This window comes from Xenopus tropicalis, chromosome 2 (genome assembly GCF_000004195.4).
Source record: "Xenopus tropicalis strain Nigerian chromosome 2, UCB_Xtro_10.0, whole genome shotgun sequence".
NCBI lineage: Eukaryota > Metazoa > Chordata > Amphibia > Anura > Pipidae > Xenopus > Xenopus tropicalis.
The window spans coordinates 173,844,043-173,861,825 of NC_030678.2; the positions used below are offsets into that span (position 1 = coordinate 173,844,043).

The 17,783-nt window shown below is 49.6% G+C and overlaps 1 protein-coding gene across 2 annotated transcripts in view; it reads left to right on the forward strand.

Moving 5' to 3' along the window:
• arhgef17 (Rho guanine nucleotide exchange factor 17) overlaps window positions 1-17,355 on the forward strand; it is a 122,054-nt gene extending 104,699 nt beyond the window's left edge. For both annotated transcript variants that reach the window (XM_031897373.1, XM_031897374.1), the window contains exons 10-22: window positions 2,548-2,633; window positions 3,097-3,215; window positions 6,947-7,160; window positions 8,067-8,140; window positions 8,853-9,046; window positions 10,979-11,193; window positions 11,291-11,537; window positions 11,773-11,859; window positions 12,064-12,131; window positions 12,613-12,761; window positions 12,879-13,053; window positions 13,164-13,418; window positions 14,041-17,355. In XM_031897373.1, the coding sequence (XP_031753233.1) occupies window positions 2,548-2,633; window positions 3,097-3,215; window positions 6,947-7,160; window positions 8,067-8,140; window positions 8,853-9,046; window positions 10,979-11,193; window positions 11,291-11,537; window positions 11,773-11,859; window positions 12,064-12,131; window positions 12,613-12,761; window positions 12,879-13,053; window positions 13,164-13,418; window positions 14,041-14,231 (2,074 nt within the window). In that variant the 3' untranslated portion in view covers window positions 14,232-17,355. The remainder of the gene's footprint in view (window positions 1-2,547; window positions 2,634-3,096; window positions 3,216-6,946; window positions 7,161-8,066; window positions 8,141-8,852; window positions 9,047-10,978; window positions 11,194-11,290; window positions 11,538-11,772; window positions 11,860-12,063; window positions 12,132-12,612; window positions 12,762-12,878; window positions 13,054-13,163; window positions 13,419-14,040) is intronic.
• The last annotated feature ends 428 nt before the right edge of the window (window positions 17,356-17,783 follow it).

Sequence of the window (17,783 nt, forward strand, 5' to 3'; positions counted from 1 at the left end):
CAATTCAGCAGGAACAGCCCCCTAAGTTTGCTCATAGCCTGTACAGAGAGATACCATAAAACTATGGCACATAGGGATTCCCCTGTACTAAGCACAATTCAGCAGGAACAGCCCCCTAAGTTTGCTCATAGCCTGTACAGAGAGATACCATAAAACTATGGCACATAGGGATTCCCCTGTACTAAGCACAATTCAGCAGGAACAGCCCCCTAAGTTTGCTCATAGCCTGTACAGAGAGATACCATAAAATTATACCAGAATAAACCTGTATATTTATGTTGTACCTCCTGTATCTCCCTATTGTCTCTCGCTGTTAGTACCTAGTGCATCTGCTACATATCATGGGCGCCATTAGGAGGAAACTATTAGGATGATTTTAATCCACACTTGGCACGGAGTGTCCGACCCACCGCCAGGTTTACAATTTGTCAGGATTGTGAAAGGGGAGAAGCAATTTATTTGCCGGCTAATTTCTCAGGAAAGGAGATACTTCTGTTTATGCCGGAGACCTGCGCCTGTGCTGTATAGGAACTAATGGGAAGAACAAAATGGGATTATTAAAGAGGGATTGGGGGGGGGGGGGGACTATTTAGTGCAGATCCATCACATAAAATAAGATTAAGTTGGTGAAGTGAAATGAGAAAAATATATATATAAAAAAATAAAAAACTGAAAATTGGCCTGTGCTTATGTATTCACCCCCCTTTGCCATGAAGCCCCTAAAAAGTCCCAGTGCAACCAATTACCTTCAAAAGTCACATCATTAGTGAAATGCAATCTAAGTGTCACATGACCTGTCAGCATAACCACACCCCCTCTCTGAAAGGCTTTCCCAGAGGCTTCAACCCCACTAAGCAAGAGGCATCGCCCCATGAAGGCCAAGGAGCTCCCCAAAGATGTCAGGGTTGGGTTATAAACAAATATCTAGATCTTTAAGGATCCCCCGGAGCCCCATCAAATCCATCATCTTCATATGGAAAGAACATGGTACCCCAACAAATCTGCCAAGGGACAGGCGCCCCCCAAAACTCCCAGAGCGGGGGGCAAGGAGGGCATTAATCAGAGAGGCAGCGCAGAGAGCAAAGGTAGCCCTGAAGGAGTTGCACAGTCCCACAGCAGAGACTGGAGTATCTGCCCATAGGGCCACAATAAGCCGCACATAGAGCCGGGATTCATGGCAGAGTTTACATTTTGAGTTTGCCAAACGGCACGTGGGCAACTTCCCAAATGTATGGGGAAGGGGCTATGGTCAGATGAGACTAAAGGTGGCCATACACGGCCAATTATAGCTGCCTATATTGGCCCGTGTATGGGCACTAACGACGAGCCTGCCCGACCCATATCTGGCCTGAAACCTGGCAGCTATCGATCGGGCAGGTTAAAAAATCTAGTCGGATCGGGACTGACTTTGCCTATACCCATCGTTATAATTCAATCGTTTGGCCTGGATTCGGCCGATATTGCCCATCCGTAGGTGGGGATATCGGGAGCAGATCCGAAGTCGCCAAGCAAGCAGATCTGAAGGTGTATGGGCACCTTTACATGGAACTTTTCGGCAACCAAGGAAGATGCAATGTCTGGCGTAAACCCAACACATCCCATCACCCCTAGAGTCTCATCACCCCAAGAACCCCATCGCCACAGGGAAACATGGGGGTGGCAGCATCGTACTGTGGGGATGTTTTTCAGCAGCAGCAGGGGCTGGGCAACTGCTCCGAGCCGAGGGAAAGATGGGGCTAAATACAGGGGGGAGATTCTTGAGCCAAACCTGTGTTTGCCTGGGATTTGATTGGGATTTGAGACTGGGATGGAGGATTCAGCAGGACAATGAGCCGAAGCTAAAGCAACACTCGGGGGGGGGGGGGGGGTTTAAGGGGGACATATAAAGGTGTTGGCCCAGTCACAGTCCAGACCTGAATCCCATTGAGTATCTGAGGTCAGACGGGAAGATTCACAAGCAAAAACCATCCAACATGGAGGAGCTGGGGCAGCTTTGCCTTGAGGAATGGACAATAATCCCAGTGGCACGATGTGGCTCATAGAGACTTACCCAAAGCCACTTGCAGCTGTAACTGCCCCAAAAGGGGGTTCTACAAAGTACTGACTTTAGGGGGGGGGGAACAGTTATGCACGCTGACATTTTCTATTATTTTATCTTCAGAGTTGTATGAATGTTCTGTAAATGAAATGGCGCAAACTCTCAAACCGATCCATTTTAGTTCCAGGTTGTGAGGCAACAAAAATGCCAAGGGGGGTGAACATTTTCGCAAAGCGCTGTATGTCTGCTTCTAACCTGCCCCTACAACTCCCGGCACAGCTGCCCCCCTCCATTCCCTTATGATATAGAATATAGAGTAAGGGAAAGGTGGCTGCCGGTCTCTTCTTTCCCCTATAAAGAGACGTATATTTTATTTAGCTATTGGCACTACATTACGCACATACTTCTGGTGTGGGAAGACGTGTGTTTATGTGTAGAAATATTATAAGGCGTGAGAGTGCCCCCCTGTGGCGGCGTTTAGTAGTGCAACACTGTGCCTTCTCTTGCAGATACACAGCAGCGAGTGTCATCGACATATCGAGCAAATACAAACTTCTTTGGAAACTTCCGCTGGAGGATGTGGACATTGTCAAAGGTGGGGAATATCCACTCATACTGGGTTTATTCACACAGAATCCCTTGATTCTTACAGAGTCCAACTGTCCCACCACCAGGGATTGAACTCTTTCCAACTTTCAGATGGGGGTCACTGACCCCGGCAGCCAAAAACTATTGCTCTGTGAGGCTCCAGTTTTATTGTTACTTTGTATTTCTTATCCCTCTATTCAGCACCTCTACTATTCATATATCAGTCACAAATCACTCCCTGGTTACTAAGTTAAATTGGACCCTGGCAACCAGATAACTGCTGAAGTTCCAATCTGGAGAGCTGTGAAACAAAAAGTAAAAATTAAAAAACTGCCAGTAAAAAAGGCCAATCGCAAATTGTTTTGAAACTTTAGATTTTTGACGCTTATTTTTTTGTGCAGCAATTGCCAGTGTGTGGTACTGGGGCGGCCCATAAACGGTTTCTCACCATTTGTCTGTTTCTTACCCAGGAACCTCCCAAGCCTCAAACCGGGACAGTATCCAGAAGATCATTGGCCGACTGGATGAAGATCTCAGCACCATGGGGCAAATCAGCAAACTCTCGGAGACACTCAGCTTCCCGCACCAGGTCTGGGAACACTCACATTTATGCCATGACAGCCAATTTAGCTGTAAAAAAGGCACAGGTTACATCGCACCCAACAGATAAGACACCATTGTATTCTACAGAGCATATCTGTTGGCTACTATGTAACCTGTGCCTTTTCTCCTTTTTTCCAGTTTGATAACTGCCCCCGGGGCTACACAGTGGGGTATTTATATAAACTATAGTAGGGTTTCTGTAGCAAACACCCCAGCTGTACCAGTGCAGGAACGGCTGCCCCCGGGGCTACACAGCGGGGTATTTATATAAACTATAGTAGGGTTTCTGTAGCAAACACCCCAGCTGTACCAGTGCAGGAATGGCTGCCCCCGGGGCTACACAGCGGGGTATTTATATAAACTATAGTAGGGTTTCTGTAGCAAACACCCCAGCTGTACCAGTGCAGGAACGGCTGCCCCCGGGGCTACACAGCGGGGTATTTATATAAACTATAGTAGGGTTTCTGTAGCAAACACCCCAGCTGTACCAGTGCAGGAATGGCTGCCCCCGGGGCTACACAGCGGGGTATTTATATAAACTATAGTAGGGTTTCTGTATCAAACACCCCAGCTGTACCAGTGCAGGAATGGCTGCCCCCGGGGCTACACAGCGGGGTATTTATATAAACTATAGTAGGGTTTCTGTAGCAAACACCCCAGCTGTACCAGTGCAGGAATGGCTGCCCCCGGGGCTACACAGCGGGGTATTTATATAAACTATAGTAGGGTTTCTGTAGCAAACACCCCAGCTGTACCAGTGCAGGAATGGCTGCCCCCGGGGCTACACAGCGGGGTATTTATATAAACTATAGTAGGGTTTCTGTATCAAACACCCCAGCTGTACCAGTGCAGGAATGGCTGCCCCCGGGGCTACACAGCGGGGTATTTATATAAACTATAGTAGGGTTTCTGTAGCAAACACCCCAGCTGTACCAGTGCAGGAATGGCTGCCCCCGGGGCTACACAGCGGGGTATTTATATAAACTATAGTAGGGTTTCTGTAGCAAACACCCCAGCTGTACCAGTGCAGGAATGGCTGCCCCCGGGGCTACACAGCGGGGTATTTATATAAACTATAGTAGGGTTTCTGTAGCAAACACCCCAGCTGTACCAGTGCAGGAATGGCTGCCCCCCGGGCTACACAGCGGGGTATTTATATAAACTATAGTAGGGTTTCTGTAGCAAACACCCCAGCTGTACCAGTGCAGGAATGGCTGCCCCCGGGGCTACACAGCGGGGTATTTATATAAACTATAGTAGGGTTTCTGTAGCAAACACCCCAGCTGTACCAGTGCAGGAATGGCTGCCCCCGGGGCTACACAGCGGGGTATTTATATAAACTATAGTAGGGTTTCTGTAGCAAACACCCCAGCTGTACCAGTGCAGGAATGGCTGCCCCCGGGGCTACACAGCGGGGTATTTATATAAACTATAGTAGGGTTTCTGTAGCAAACACCCCAGCTGTACCAGTGCAGGAACGGCTGCCCCCGGGGCTACACAGCGGGGTATTTATATAAACTATAGTAGGGTTTCTGTAGCAAACACCCCAGCTGTACCAGTGCAGGAACGGCTGCCCCCCCGGGGCTACACAGCGGGGTATTTATATAAACTATAGTAGGGTTTCTGTAGCAAACACCCCAGCTGTACCAGTGCAGGAACGGCTGCCCCCGGGGCTACACAGCGGGGTATTTATATAAACTATAGTAGGGTTTCTGTAGCAAACACCCCAGCTGTACCGGTGCAGGAATGGCTGCCCCCGGGGCTACACAGCGGGGTATTTATATAAACTATAGTAGGGTTTCTGTAGCAAACACCCCAGCTGTACCAGTGCAGGAATGGCTGCCCCCGGGGCTACACAGCGGGGTATTTATATAAACTATAGTAGGGTTTCTGTAGCAAACACCCCAGCTGTACCAGTGCAGGAACGGCTGCCCCCGGGGCTACACAGCGGGGTATTTATATAAACTATAGTAGGGTTTCTGTAGCAAACACCCCAGCTGTACCGGTGCAGGAATGGCTGCCCCCGGGGCTACACAGCGGGGTATTTATATAAACTATAGTAGGGTTTCTGTAGCAAACACCCCAGCTGTACCAGTGCAGGAATGGCTGCCCCCGGGGCTACACAGCGGGGTATTTATATAAACTATAGTAGGGTTTCTGTAGCAAACACCCCAGCTGTACCGGTGCAGGAATGGCTGCCCCCGGGGCTACACAGCGGGGTATTTATATAAACTATAGTAGGGTTTCTGTAGCAAACACCCCAGCTGTACCGGTGCAGAAATGTAAAATAAAATTTGCAGAAAAAATGGTGTAAAAAAATAGCTGTGTAATATAAACGGAGAAGGTCGCTGTCTGAACACCAGATTTTACAAACTTATTTTACCCCCAGTTTCCCCCTCCCAGTGTAGCCCCCCCCCCCATAGTGCAATGCAAAATTCATGCTTCATTATTGGTGGGAAAGCTGACGGCCCTAACGAGCCAGATCTCGTCTGAACCATTTACATTTCCTGTACTCGCCCCCGAGCCACGGAAATCTGTTCCCAACATGAACTCACGAGCAAATACTGAGCGAGTCATTATCGGGGGTGAGCCAGAGTATGAGATGGGGGCTACTGACCTTACGGGAACACATCAGCCCCCCCGGCCCCAGCCAGCACTTGTGTCATTTGTCATAGTTTAATGATAAATATAAATCTTAGAATTGTTGCTGGTGCTGTATGGAAAAACTTCATTTGATTTTATTTAAAGAATTTATGTTCCTATTTATCATGTTATATCGATATAGAGAGGCGGAATATGGGCTGCACTCTAAATGTTAATCAGACCCAGATCTGATCCCCACTGTAAGCAGCAGTCCTGCCCTGCTTTATGGCTGAGATTCTAGCTATCTGTATAACAGAGCATTCTGTCACAGTGGCACAGATCCTATCTGATCCCCCCATTGTAAGCAGCAGTCCTGCCCTGCTTTATGGCTGAGATTCTAGCTATCTGTATAACAGAGCATTCTGTCACAGTGGCACAGATCCTATCTGATCCCCCCATTGTAAGCAGCAGTCCTGCCCTGCTTTATGGCTGAGATTCTAGCTATCTGTATAACAGAGCATTCTGTCACAGTGGCACAGATCCTATCTGATCCCCCCATTGTAAGCAGCAGTCCTGCCCTGCTTTATGGCTGAGATTCTAGCTATCTGTATAACAGAGCATTCTGTCACAGTGGCACAGATCCTATCTGATCCCTCCCATTGTAAGCAGCAGTCCTGCCCTGCTTTATGGCTGAGATTCTAGCTATCTGTATAACAGAGCATTCTGTCACAGTGGCACAGATCCTATCTGATCCCTCAGTGTAAGCAGCAGTCCTGCCCTGCTTTATGGCTGAGATTCTAGCTATCTGTATAACAGAGCATTCTGTCACAGTGGCACAGATCCTATCTGATCCCCCCCATTGTAAGCAGCAGTCCTGCCCTGCTTTATGGCTGAGATTCTAGCTATCTGTATAACAGAGCATTCTGTCACAGTGGCACAGATCCTATCTGATCCCCCCCCCATTGTAAGCAGCAGTCCTGCCCTGCTTTATGGCTGAGATTCTAGCTATCTGTATAACAGAGCATTCTGTCACAGTGGCACAGATCCTATCTGACCCCCCCCATTGTAAGCAGCAGTCCTGCCCTGCTTTATGGCTGAGATTTAACTGTTTGTTGCCACTATTTCCCGTGACAGAGCCTGGATGATGTTATCAAGGACATGATGGCGTCCGTACACCGGGAGTTGGCGGAAAAGCAGTCTCTCTCATTCACCATGTCCTCCCCACCTAACAAAGTGGAGCTGAGCACCACCAAAGCCGACGGCACAGAATCCTTCATCTTTGAGTTCAGTAACCCCGAGGCGCGGCTCCACTTCGAGCAGGGGTTTGAAGATGCAAAAAAGAAACTCGGTAATTTCCTGGGGAAATTCTAGGTGTGGGGAATGGGAAACGGTGCCCCTTGGGTTGTCATGGGAACTATGGTGGTGCCTTTAGTAGACTGCCCTGGGCATGGGGGTAGAAGGTATCGGAGCACAATAGGGAGGGAATGCTGGGATGGTAAGGTGTATGGGGGTGTCGGTAACCATGTTCGTAAAGGGGTTGTTCACCTTTTATAATGATTGTTGAGAGTGCTATTCTGTGGCAATTTGCAGTTGGTCTTCATTATTATTTATCTTTTTTTTTTTTTTTTTTAATTATTTCAATTTTTGGTCAGCAGCTCTCCAGTTTAAAGTTTCAGCAGCGATCTGGTTGCTAGGCTCCTAATTACCTTAGCAACCAGGGAGTGGTTTGAATGAGAGACTGGTATATGAATAGGAGAGGGGCTGAATAGAAAAGTAAGGTTAAAAAAGTGACAATAACTATAAAACTCACAGAGCAATAGGTTTTGGCTGCCGGGTCAGTGACCCCCATTTGAAACCTGCATAGATGTAGAAGAAGAAGGGAAATCATTCAAAAACTATAAATAAATAAATCATGAAGACCAAGTGAAAAGTTGCTTACAATTGGCCATTCTATAACATCTATAACCTCCATTTTCAAGGGCAAGTCAACCCAAAATATACATTTTTGCCTAATAAAAGAAAACCTAATTCCAAGCAACTTTGCAGGATACACTGATTACAAATGTGTAATGGTCTTTGAGTTATTTGTATATATAATTGCTATTAGAAGCAGCGTCTGTCCCTTTCTATTCCCTGCCCCGGGGGCTCCGGCCTATGTAACACAAGGCAGCAGCCACTTGACTGTTTCCATTTGTTTGTTGGGGGGCAATAAATCACTGCTTTCCATCGCTCAACACAATTTGCTTTATTTCAGTTTCCAGCAAAAACCGCCTGGACCCCGAGTTCCTGAAAGCCATTCCCATCATGAAGACCAGGAGCGGGATGCAGGTAAGGGCCGGCCCGTATGTCCTGTTAAGGTGGCCATACACGTCAACATCCACTCCCTACAGGTGGGCGATATCAGGGGAATTTTGGCTAATTCAGTAGTTTGGCCCTGGGGCCAAACGATCCAATTATAACCACGATAATGGGCGCTGTTGGTTTCGGGAGCCGCATCAACGAGCTGACGCGGTCCCCGATCTGACTGAATTTTTTAACCTGCCCGATTTCTGGCCAGATGTTGGTCGGGCAGGCCCCTCGTTCCTGCCCCTACACGGGCCGATAAGCTGCCGAGTCAGTCTAAAGGTCCCCATACACGGGCCAATTCTAGCTGCCGATATGGGTCCCTTGGACGGATTCGGCAGCTTATCTGCCCGTGTATGGGCAGAACCGAGGGGCCTGGCCGACCAATATCTGGCCTGAAATCGGGCAGATATCGATCGGGCAGTTTAGAAAATCCAGTCGGATCAGGGACCGCATCGGCTCGTTGATGCGGTCCCCGAACCGACTGCCCCATTGCCGTGTGTAGAATTCGTTCGTTTGGCCCTGGGGATCGAATTCGCCTAGGTGGGGATATCGGGTATTGGGTCGCCAAGCGAGCGGATCTGCCCGTGTATGGCCAGCTTTAGGGACCCATATCGGCAGCTGCAATTGGCCTGTGTATGGGCACCTTTAGACCGAGTAGCCTCCATGTTCTAACCCCCCTTTCCATTCCTCCCAGTTCTCCTGCGCATCCCCCAGTCACAGCTGTTTGGACAACGTACACGAGGTTTGGGTGTGTAACAGCGACGGGTACGTGGGGCAGGTCTGCCTCCTCAGCATCAAGAACGAGCCCTCGGTGGAAGCCTGCATCGCTGTGTGCTCCGCTCGGATCCTCTGCATTGCCTCCGTGCCAGGCCTCAAGCGCAATTACCGGTATGTAAGCTTATGTGCTGCTTGGGGGCGGGGCCAGCTGTGAGCCGGCCCATGAGGATCCCTGTTATTTTATTTTTTTTTATATTTTACATTACTCTTGCCTTATTATCCATCATAGATGGGCAGTATTCATAGGCCAGTATCATTTCACAAATGTTCGATAAAATTGTGATTTTATACAAAGGCGTCCATGTCATTATAGTGTTGTCCATTTTCAAATTAACTTTTAGTATGAGACCTTGATGTTCTGAGACAATTTGCAATTGGTCTTCATTTTTTATTATTTGGGGTTTATCCGTTATTTCGCTTTGTGTTTAGCAGCTCTCCAGTTTGGAATTTCAACATCTATTTGGTTGCTAGGGTCTTGTTTAACTTAGCAACCAGGCAGTGGTTTGAATGGGAGACTGGTATATGAATAGGGGAGGGGCTGAATAGAAAGAGAAGGAATAAAAAGTAACAATAACAATAAAGCTGGAGCCTCACAGAGCAATAGGTTTTGGTTGCCGGGGTCAGTGACCCCCATTTGAAAGCTGCAAAGAGCCAGGAGAGGAAGAAAATAATTTAAAATCTATAAATAATAAAGACCAATTGCAAAGCTGCTAGGAATAGGACAATCTGTAATATACTGACGGGGGGGGCAGGAGGATGAAATGGAAAAAAAAAACATCCCTTTATCACTGGGTTTCCCTAAGGAATAAAATAGATAGAACAATGGATTCCATTGCAGGGCAGAATCTGCAAGACCCCCCATTTCAGTACAAGCCCTGTGTATTTCACTCGGGTTGGAATAAAGTTTATATTCCCTTTATTTGCTCCCAAGAGTTCTCTCTGGAAATATCTGTTCCCTGGGCTGCGGAAAGTTCTCTCCCAGAATCCCCTCCTGCGGGAGCAAAAGATCAAACCAAAATTTCCACGCGGGGCTTCGCTTTCTAGGAATAAATAGCTCCCGGCGGTGGGAAACAGATGTCTCCCAGTATGTGCCGAGGGCAGCGCTTTATGGCCGCTGTTATGTAAAGGGAAAGTGCATGAGAGAGGATGGGGCCCAACATTGGGGGGGGGGATTTACATTCTAGCCGGTGGGATGGCATTAGTCACACCAGCGACAATGGAGATTTGTTGCGACGCGACTAATCTCCCCGTGTACCCCTGCCCTTAGGGTGAAGACACACAGAGCTACTTAGTAGCAGCTACTTGTCACGGCTACTAAACGCCAGAAAATCCCCTGCCATAGACAATACTGAGAATTGCCTCTGCTAAACACACAGAGAGACAATTATCAGTAACTGATCAGCATTGTCTGTTTTAGTAGCTGCTACTAGTAGCTCCGTGTGTCTTCACCCTAAAGGAGAAGGAAAGGTACAAACTCAGTAGGTTTATCAGAAAGGTCTATGTAAATACAGCCATAAGCACTCACAGAAACGCTGCACTGAGTCCTCTATCAAAAGAAACACTGCATTTCTTGTCTCCTTTTTTGTACACATGTTCTTAGGGTATCTGACTTCCTCTCTCGGAAACATCCTTCAGGGCAGGGGTACGAGTTTGCTCCTCTCTCCCTCTCCCCCTCCCATTAGAATTCACTCCCCCTCCCATCAGAACTTGCCCCCCCTCCCATCACAACTCGCTCCCCCTCCCATCAGATCTCACTCCCCCTCCCATCAGATCTCACTCCCCCTCCCATCACAACTCGCTCCCCCTCCCATCACAACTCGCTCCCCCTCCCATCACAACTCACTCCCCCTCCCAACTCTGCTGGTAGCTCAGATTACACAGCCAGAGCTGCAGCAGGAAGCTACTGAGACCAAACTAAAATGGCAGCTGCTTTCTTAAACAAACAGAGGGAGCTTCTATGGCTGTTACTCAGGCAGGTAAAGCTTTCTGCTGAATAAATATAGGGTTCTAGGTGGCACTAATGTGGCTAATCCTATTTTGCAGGGAACGCCCAGTTGCTCTGGCGAGCCAGTCCTCGGAAACCCAGTCCCAGGAAGAGACGGCATCCCAGCAGTGCCTTCACATTTCCATCTCGGGATCCTCGCTGGAGCTGTCGGAGAACACGGATAGCGCCAGTCGGGACCTCGTACCCTTCGACAGTGATGATACAGACGATGAGTCCTCCCCGAGCCCCTCAGGGACCCTGCAGAGCCAAGACAGTATGGCAGCTCCCACCCATTTGTTATATATTTGTATAGGATTCTGGTGCACTTGGTCACTGACATGAGAAACTAAAACCAATCATTTGTTCCGTAGCCGAAGAGATGCCCAGTGCCAAAGATACCACCACCGAGACCACGAGCTCCGAAGAAGAGCAGGACACCAACTTCCTCCCTATCCCCGGCTCCTTCAGCCAGAACCGGGACAGCGAGAGCCCCACGGAGGGGCAGGCAGTGAGGAGATCAAGCAGGGGCTCCTACACGAGGGGGAGCTTGGAAGACCTGCTGAGCCTGGACCCCGAGGCCCATCACAGCTCCATGTGGCTGGGGACAGAGGATGGATGGTAAGAGATGAGAATGCTGGGAATTGGCTTGGTTCCTATAGAAACAGGGGTCCCTTGGTGGGTGGCCCCTGGCACGTATGGGGCCCTTAGCCAAACTCAGAGCCTGCGGAGCTATCAGTCCAGTCCTTCAGCCCAAACAGGTTCTGACTGATCTAACAGACCAATGTCTCTTTTGTGTGGCCAGATTGTGCCGCTAGAACCCTCTGTATTGATTGGCTGTTCGTTTGCTTTGCAGCGTCCACGTCTATCAGTCGTCAGACAACATCCGCAACCGCAAGAACAGCATGAAGATGCAGCACTCGGCGGCCGTTATGTGCATCCTGTAAGTGCCTCACCGGGGAACTGGCGGCAGGTCTTATGGTTCCTTCTCTCAGCTGCTGAATGGGGCAATGTCCAGCTGAATAGTTACCAGCCTGTATGTTCTACTGATAGTAAAGTCTGGGTGGCGAATGTGTACTCTCTGCACCATTGTAGCATCACTCATTTAGCATCATTGTGGCGTCACTCACTGTCCCTTTCCTTCCAGTTACCTGGACAACCAAGTGTTTGTGTCGCTGGCCAATGGAGAGCTGATCGTGTATCAGAGGGAAGCAGGTGAGGTGCCAGAAGGGTGGGTGGGGGTGGGTGAGGAGTGGGTGGGCACTGAGCTCTAATTCTCTGTACTCCAACTCCCGGGCTGCTCTCTTTTCCATGGGCTGCTTTCTATCCCATGGGCTGCTTTCTATCCCATGGGCTGCTCTCTTTCCCATGGGCTGCTCTCTTTCCCACAGACAAGAATCTGCCCCTGGTTCTGCTCCTGAATAAGTCAAACATCTCCAGCCCCAGTACTTAACTTGGTACAGAGCTCTGTAATTCCTACTTATGGGCTACTGTCAGGGGTGGGCCAAGCCGACTGGGCGCCCTAGGCAACCCGGCCGGCCACCTTGCCCCTGCGTCCTCCACCCCCCGTCACTGTGCCTGCTCACACAACCCCCCCCCAAACTGAGTGGAATTGTCCAGCGTCTTGGACCTGTCGCCCTATTGGTTGGAGTTGGAATAGGCCTATAACTTTCACTCTCTCATCTCCTTCTAACAGGAAGCTTCTGGGACCCTCAAAACTCCAAATCTCTGCCCCTTGGCTCACCTGGGGGTCCAGTTACCAAAATGGTGTCTGTGTCTGGGAAGCTGTGGTGCGGCTGCCAAAACAGAGTGATCATCTTCAACACAAGCTCCTTACTGCAAGAGGTATATATGTATATAATGGTGCCCCCTAGTGGCAGTGTTTGCTGCTTACACTTATTACTAAGCAGAATATGACTTCACAGTTCAAGGGAAACTCACACTGTCTCTGTTCCATCACAGCACACCTTCCATATTGGGCAGGACCAGAACCGCAGCGTGACGTGCATGGTGAGCTCCTGCGTGGGCATGTGGATCGCTCTGCAGAGCAGCGCCCAGGTGCGACTGTATCACGCCACTTCATTTGAGCAGATGGCGGAGGTGGATATCGCGCCGCCGGTGCACAAGATGTTGGCAGGTACCGTTATGTGGGGCAGAGCCAGTGGGGCAACTAGTGGACTTGTCAGGAGTTACTGGGTTTTGCCTCTGACTTCTCTCCTTTGCCCCCCCCCCCCCCCCCCCCCCAAGGTTCTGATGCCATCATCCGGCAACACAAGTCAGCCTGCCTGCGGATCACAGCACTCCTGGCTTGTAAGGACCTGCTATGGATCGGTACCAGCGCCGGGGTGGTCCTCACCCTGTCCTTTGCCTCCGCCAGCAGCTCCCTCAAGGGCCAACTCAGTCCGGTGGGTCTGTCCCAGGGCCACACAGGACACGTCCGGTTCCTCACATCCGTGGAGCTGCCAGATGGCTTTGATGTAAACTTCCCATTGTCAGATCAGGGTGGGTATCTGTAATGTTCCCCCATTACCCCAGCACAATCTAGGGCCATTTGGATAACCCCCGGGGGGTTAGCCCTAATAGGTCAGAGATCTTATTTTGTGTACTGCCTGCTCCTTGGCTGCTCTCTTTCCCATGGTCAGGAAGGGGGGTAGAACTTGGTTCAGAGTTCTGCACAAGGGTAAGTGCTGGGTATTGATGCCCTTACCCAGGGCAGGTTCCTAGTTGGTATAAAACCTGGGCACAGGTGTATAGATATAGATATATATATAGATATAGGCTCCCCTAGTGGCAGTGTTTGCTGCTTACACTCTTTCTTTTACATCACTAAGCAGGTTCCTAGTTGGTATGAAACCTGGGCACAGGTGTATAGATAGATAGATAGATATAGGCGCCCCCTAGTGGCAGTGTTTGCTGCTTACACTCTTTCCTTTACATCACTAAGCACAATATGACTTCACAGTTAAAGGGAAACTGGGCACATTTACGGTTACCCAAGTGGACTTACCCCCTATCAGTGCCAAAGACTTATGTTTTATGCTGCTGGGACATGGAGTTGTCCTTAATGGGGGGGTCACTCATTGGCTTTCTTAGTAACTCAGGGCGTTTGTGTTATGGGTTTCAGGCAACGACCAGGCGTCTGAGATGGAAAAGAGGGATTCGGCCCGATACCGCCCGTCCCCAATGACCCAATCCAAATCCAAAATCCTGGTCATCAGCGGCGGGGACGGCTACGAAGACTTCCGACTGACCAACAGCAGCGAGACCGTGGGCAGGGACGACAGCACCAACCACCTTCTTCTCTGGAGAGTGTGAGAGAGAGAGGTGCCCCGGCGAGAGGTCGGCACCACCGAGGTGCCCCAATCTGTCACTGCTGCGCTTGGTCTTGTCTCCAACTCGTCCCTGAACTCCCCGAATGTGTTACCGGCACAGCCTCCGGCCGCAGGGTGCCTCGTGCCTACGGAACAACCGGCCTTTTGTGCCCAAAATGGGCGGCAGGAGCGGGAGATGTACAGTGTGTAAATAGTAATAAGGAAGGTTGCCAAACCCTGCAGGAGGGATGTACATTACAGGACTGGGCTGTACCCGCAGCTCTATCATTTGTTAATAAGCAGAGAATGCCAGCCGGGCACCGGGACCTTCCGCTAGGCCTTCAGGGGATGCCCATCGCCGGCTGCCCCCCGTGCATCTATAAAGGCATTAACCACTGGTCTATCATAACTGCTGTCTGCCACTGCTTGGCTCCCAGGGTGCCCTGCGCCGGGGCCCTCGGGGGCCCACTCTGAATGTCCACTCTGTCCGTTCTACCCCCCTCTCTGTGGCTTCTTTTTGCACCAAACCCCCATTGCTGGCTCCCCAAGACTTTTATGTTTTTTAAACAATGTTCTTATTTATTGTCAAGTTTTAATATTTGTAATCACTGGGGGGGATGAATATTGTGATCCCACCCTGTGCCCCACCCTCTGCCCCACCCTGAGCCCCACCCTGTCCGGCGGTGAAACCAAATGCTGCCTTTCGTTATTACTGTGACTTGGCAAAGGGCACTAGGATCGACCCGCAATCCCTTCCATCCCCACAAATAGACCCTCCAGCTGTTTAATATTGAGATACCCCCCACCCCCTCATAGAGAACTTGCACCCATGTCCATTGTCTTTGTAGGGACCGAGCAACTGATTTAAATGGGAGAATCCTTCACTTGGCCAATAGAGGGAGTCAGTCATAACTTGGGCAACTGTGTGTTGATTCCGTTACCTTGCCCGGCAGTTGCCATATTGCCTTACTGTGCAACCCCCCCCCCCCCCCCATGCAACTAGCCCTGTGGCACCACTGTGACTCCCTTCACTGCTACATTGGCACCGGTGCCCTAGGAACTATCACACAGAGGACTCTAACTGCTGTACTATATACATTGTGTTTCCTTGGCTACTCATCAGGCACTCACTGTGGATGGGGTCCCACAACCAGCGCCCCCCCGTCCATATATATATATAAATCCCAGTGCAACTGCCGCTTAATGTTCTCTTTGGGCAGTGTGCCCAGTGCTGGGCTGTGAATCTGTGTGCATCTCTGTTTCCTTTGGACGTTGCTTGGGGATTACAGGGTTAAAATGCTGGACAGAGTAATGGGTTGCTATTAGCAGATCTGTCACTAGGAGGCGACATTGTTGCATCAATAGCAAGTTGCAGCCTTATTCATAATTCCCTCCCTCCCTAATGAATGTTGAATCTGCCCCATACATTTTTGTATAATATTGTTTTTATTTCTCAAAGTATTTGTGGGGGTGGGTCAGTATGGCAGCCCCAGGCAGGGGGGTAAGGGAAGGAGCCAGTGGGTTCATAGCACTTATTTCTAAGCGGCGAGTGCGGCTTGCAATGGAATAATGGCTAACTAAATACTCATCTGCCCCCAGTCAGGGTAATAATGTGTCAGTTGGATAATAGCCCCACACAGAAAGTGAGTGCTTTGGAGCAGATGTTGTATTTTGTAAGGGAATATCCCACAATGCATCTGGTGTGGTACAAACAAGTCATCAATGAATCTTCAGAACCTTTGGGTGATTGTTGCCGTGGGGCTGCCGTACCCCCCTGTTGCTTCACTGTGACCGGCCCTTTCTTTCTCAGAATCACATGATACTACAAACTTGCCAAAGAATATAATACCCCCCCCCCCAGCGTTTGTGTGTTGTTAAATAGACTGAGCGCCAATCCCTGAAGGGAAACATCCAATGAGTTGGGTCATTGGGCTGCGGAGGGTTAGGGAAGTTGATAGGAAGAGGTTCTGATTGGGAATAGTGAAGGGAATGAGTTTGGGTTGGAACCAGTTGGCTGGTTCTGGATGTCCTGGTCATGGCAGTCATACCTGTCTGGGCAGCCTGGGGGGGTCACTGCCAGATAAACAGGCTGAGGGCATCTCTATAGAGGAGTTATAGTTCAGCAGCAGCTGGAAAGCTTTATTAAACCCCCCCACAAATGAAATGGTTTGTGCTGTGACCATAGTGTTGGAGTATATGGAAGCTCCCATTGGCTCACTCACGTAGGGGAGACTGGTGGCCTATACTCTCCTAAGCCAACTGGCATCACCTATAGGGTTCCTGTGGGCACTTGGCCAGCACAGAGAGGCCATGTACAAGTCCAGTGTGGCCCCCATGGCTGCGTTGAATGAACGGCATTATGGGTAATAGTTCAGGAAGGACAGGTGGCTTTTGGATGTCTATTATCCCAGTGGGCCGGACAGACAGGGTAAATAATAATAATAAACATGACCCCCAGGGGGCGCTGCTGTAAGTGCTGGGTCAGATAATGGGAAGGCAGTTATGTTGTTATGGGTTTGTCCAACTGCTCCTCCCAGCACCCTGTCCCGGCCGGACTTTCCCCCTAAACACAGAGGGTGGGGGCAGGTGATACTGAGAGAAGGAAACACTGAGTGGGGGGATTGGCTGCTCTTACCGACCCCTGTATTCTCCATGGCAACTGCCCTATTAGCCCCACTGTGCAGGAATGGTACGGCCCGATGCAATGAGGCCCAATGGGAGAGCCGGACCCAGGCTATTGACTCTTTCAGCACTGTGGGAAACGATGATTATTACTCATTAACCCTCACAACGCTGGTGCTTATTGCACTGCTGTTAGCCCCGCCCAGCACTTAAGGGGTTACAGAGAAGCTTTTTAACCGCAAAGCCCTTTTTATTTGTTTTTATTGTAATTTCTGGGAAATGAGAGGCCTCGGCCCGCGGGCGACTGTAAATAGCGACTCGGTGTATCCCTCCCCGTGTATATAGTCCCGTCACTGTCCGACTGTCCCAATATGGATAATGGCTTCTTTTTATATACCCCCCCCCCCCCCCACACATACTGCGCCACCGCCGGCCCCATCATATGTGTGTAATGTCTCTGTCACTGTTCTTTATTTGTAATTAAAGTTCACTAGTGTTGGTTCCGACTGCCGACTCCTTCCTTATTGTTATTGGCAGCTCCGGGGGGAGGGGCCTGGGCATTAGAGCTTGCAATCTAATCATACCTCCCAACATTTGAAAACCGAAAAGAGGGACAAAAAGATTTGGTGCGCGCAGCGCGGCAATTTTTTTGACCACGCCCACTTTTGTGGTCACGCCCCAATTAACACACCCCATTTTTTTTTTCAAAAAATACTCCTTTTATATAGTTGAAATGACGGGATCAGATGCAAAATGTGCTATGCCCTCATACTGTACTACCTAAGGAAAACAATATAGCAACTCCTACATATAAAATACAAATATAGAGAGAAGGCAGTCAGTTATAAGTGAGTTATAACTATGTACCAGTTTTGCCCACCCACACAGGGGAGACTCATACACAGTGCCCCCCATACACAGTGCCCCCCATACA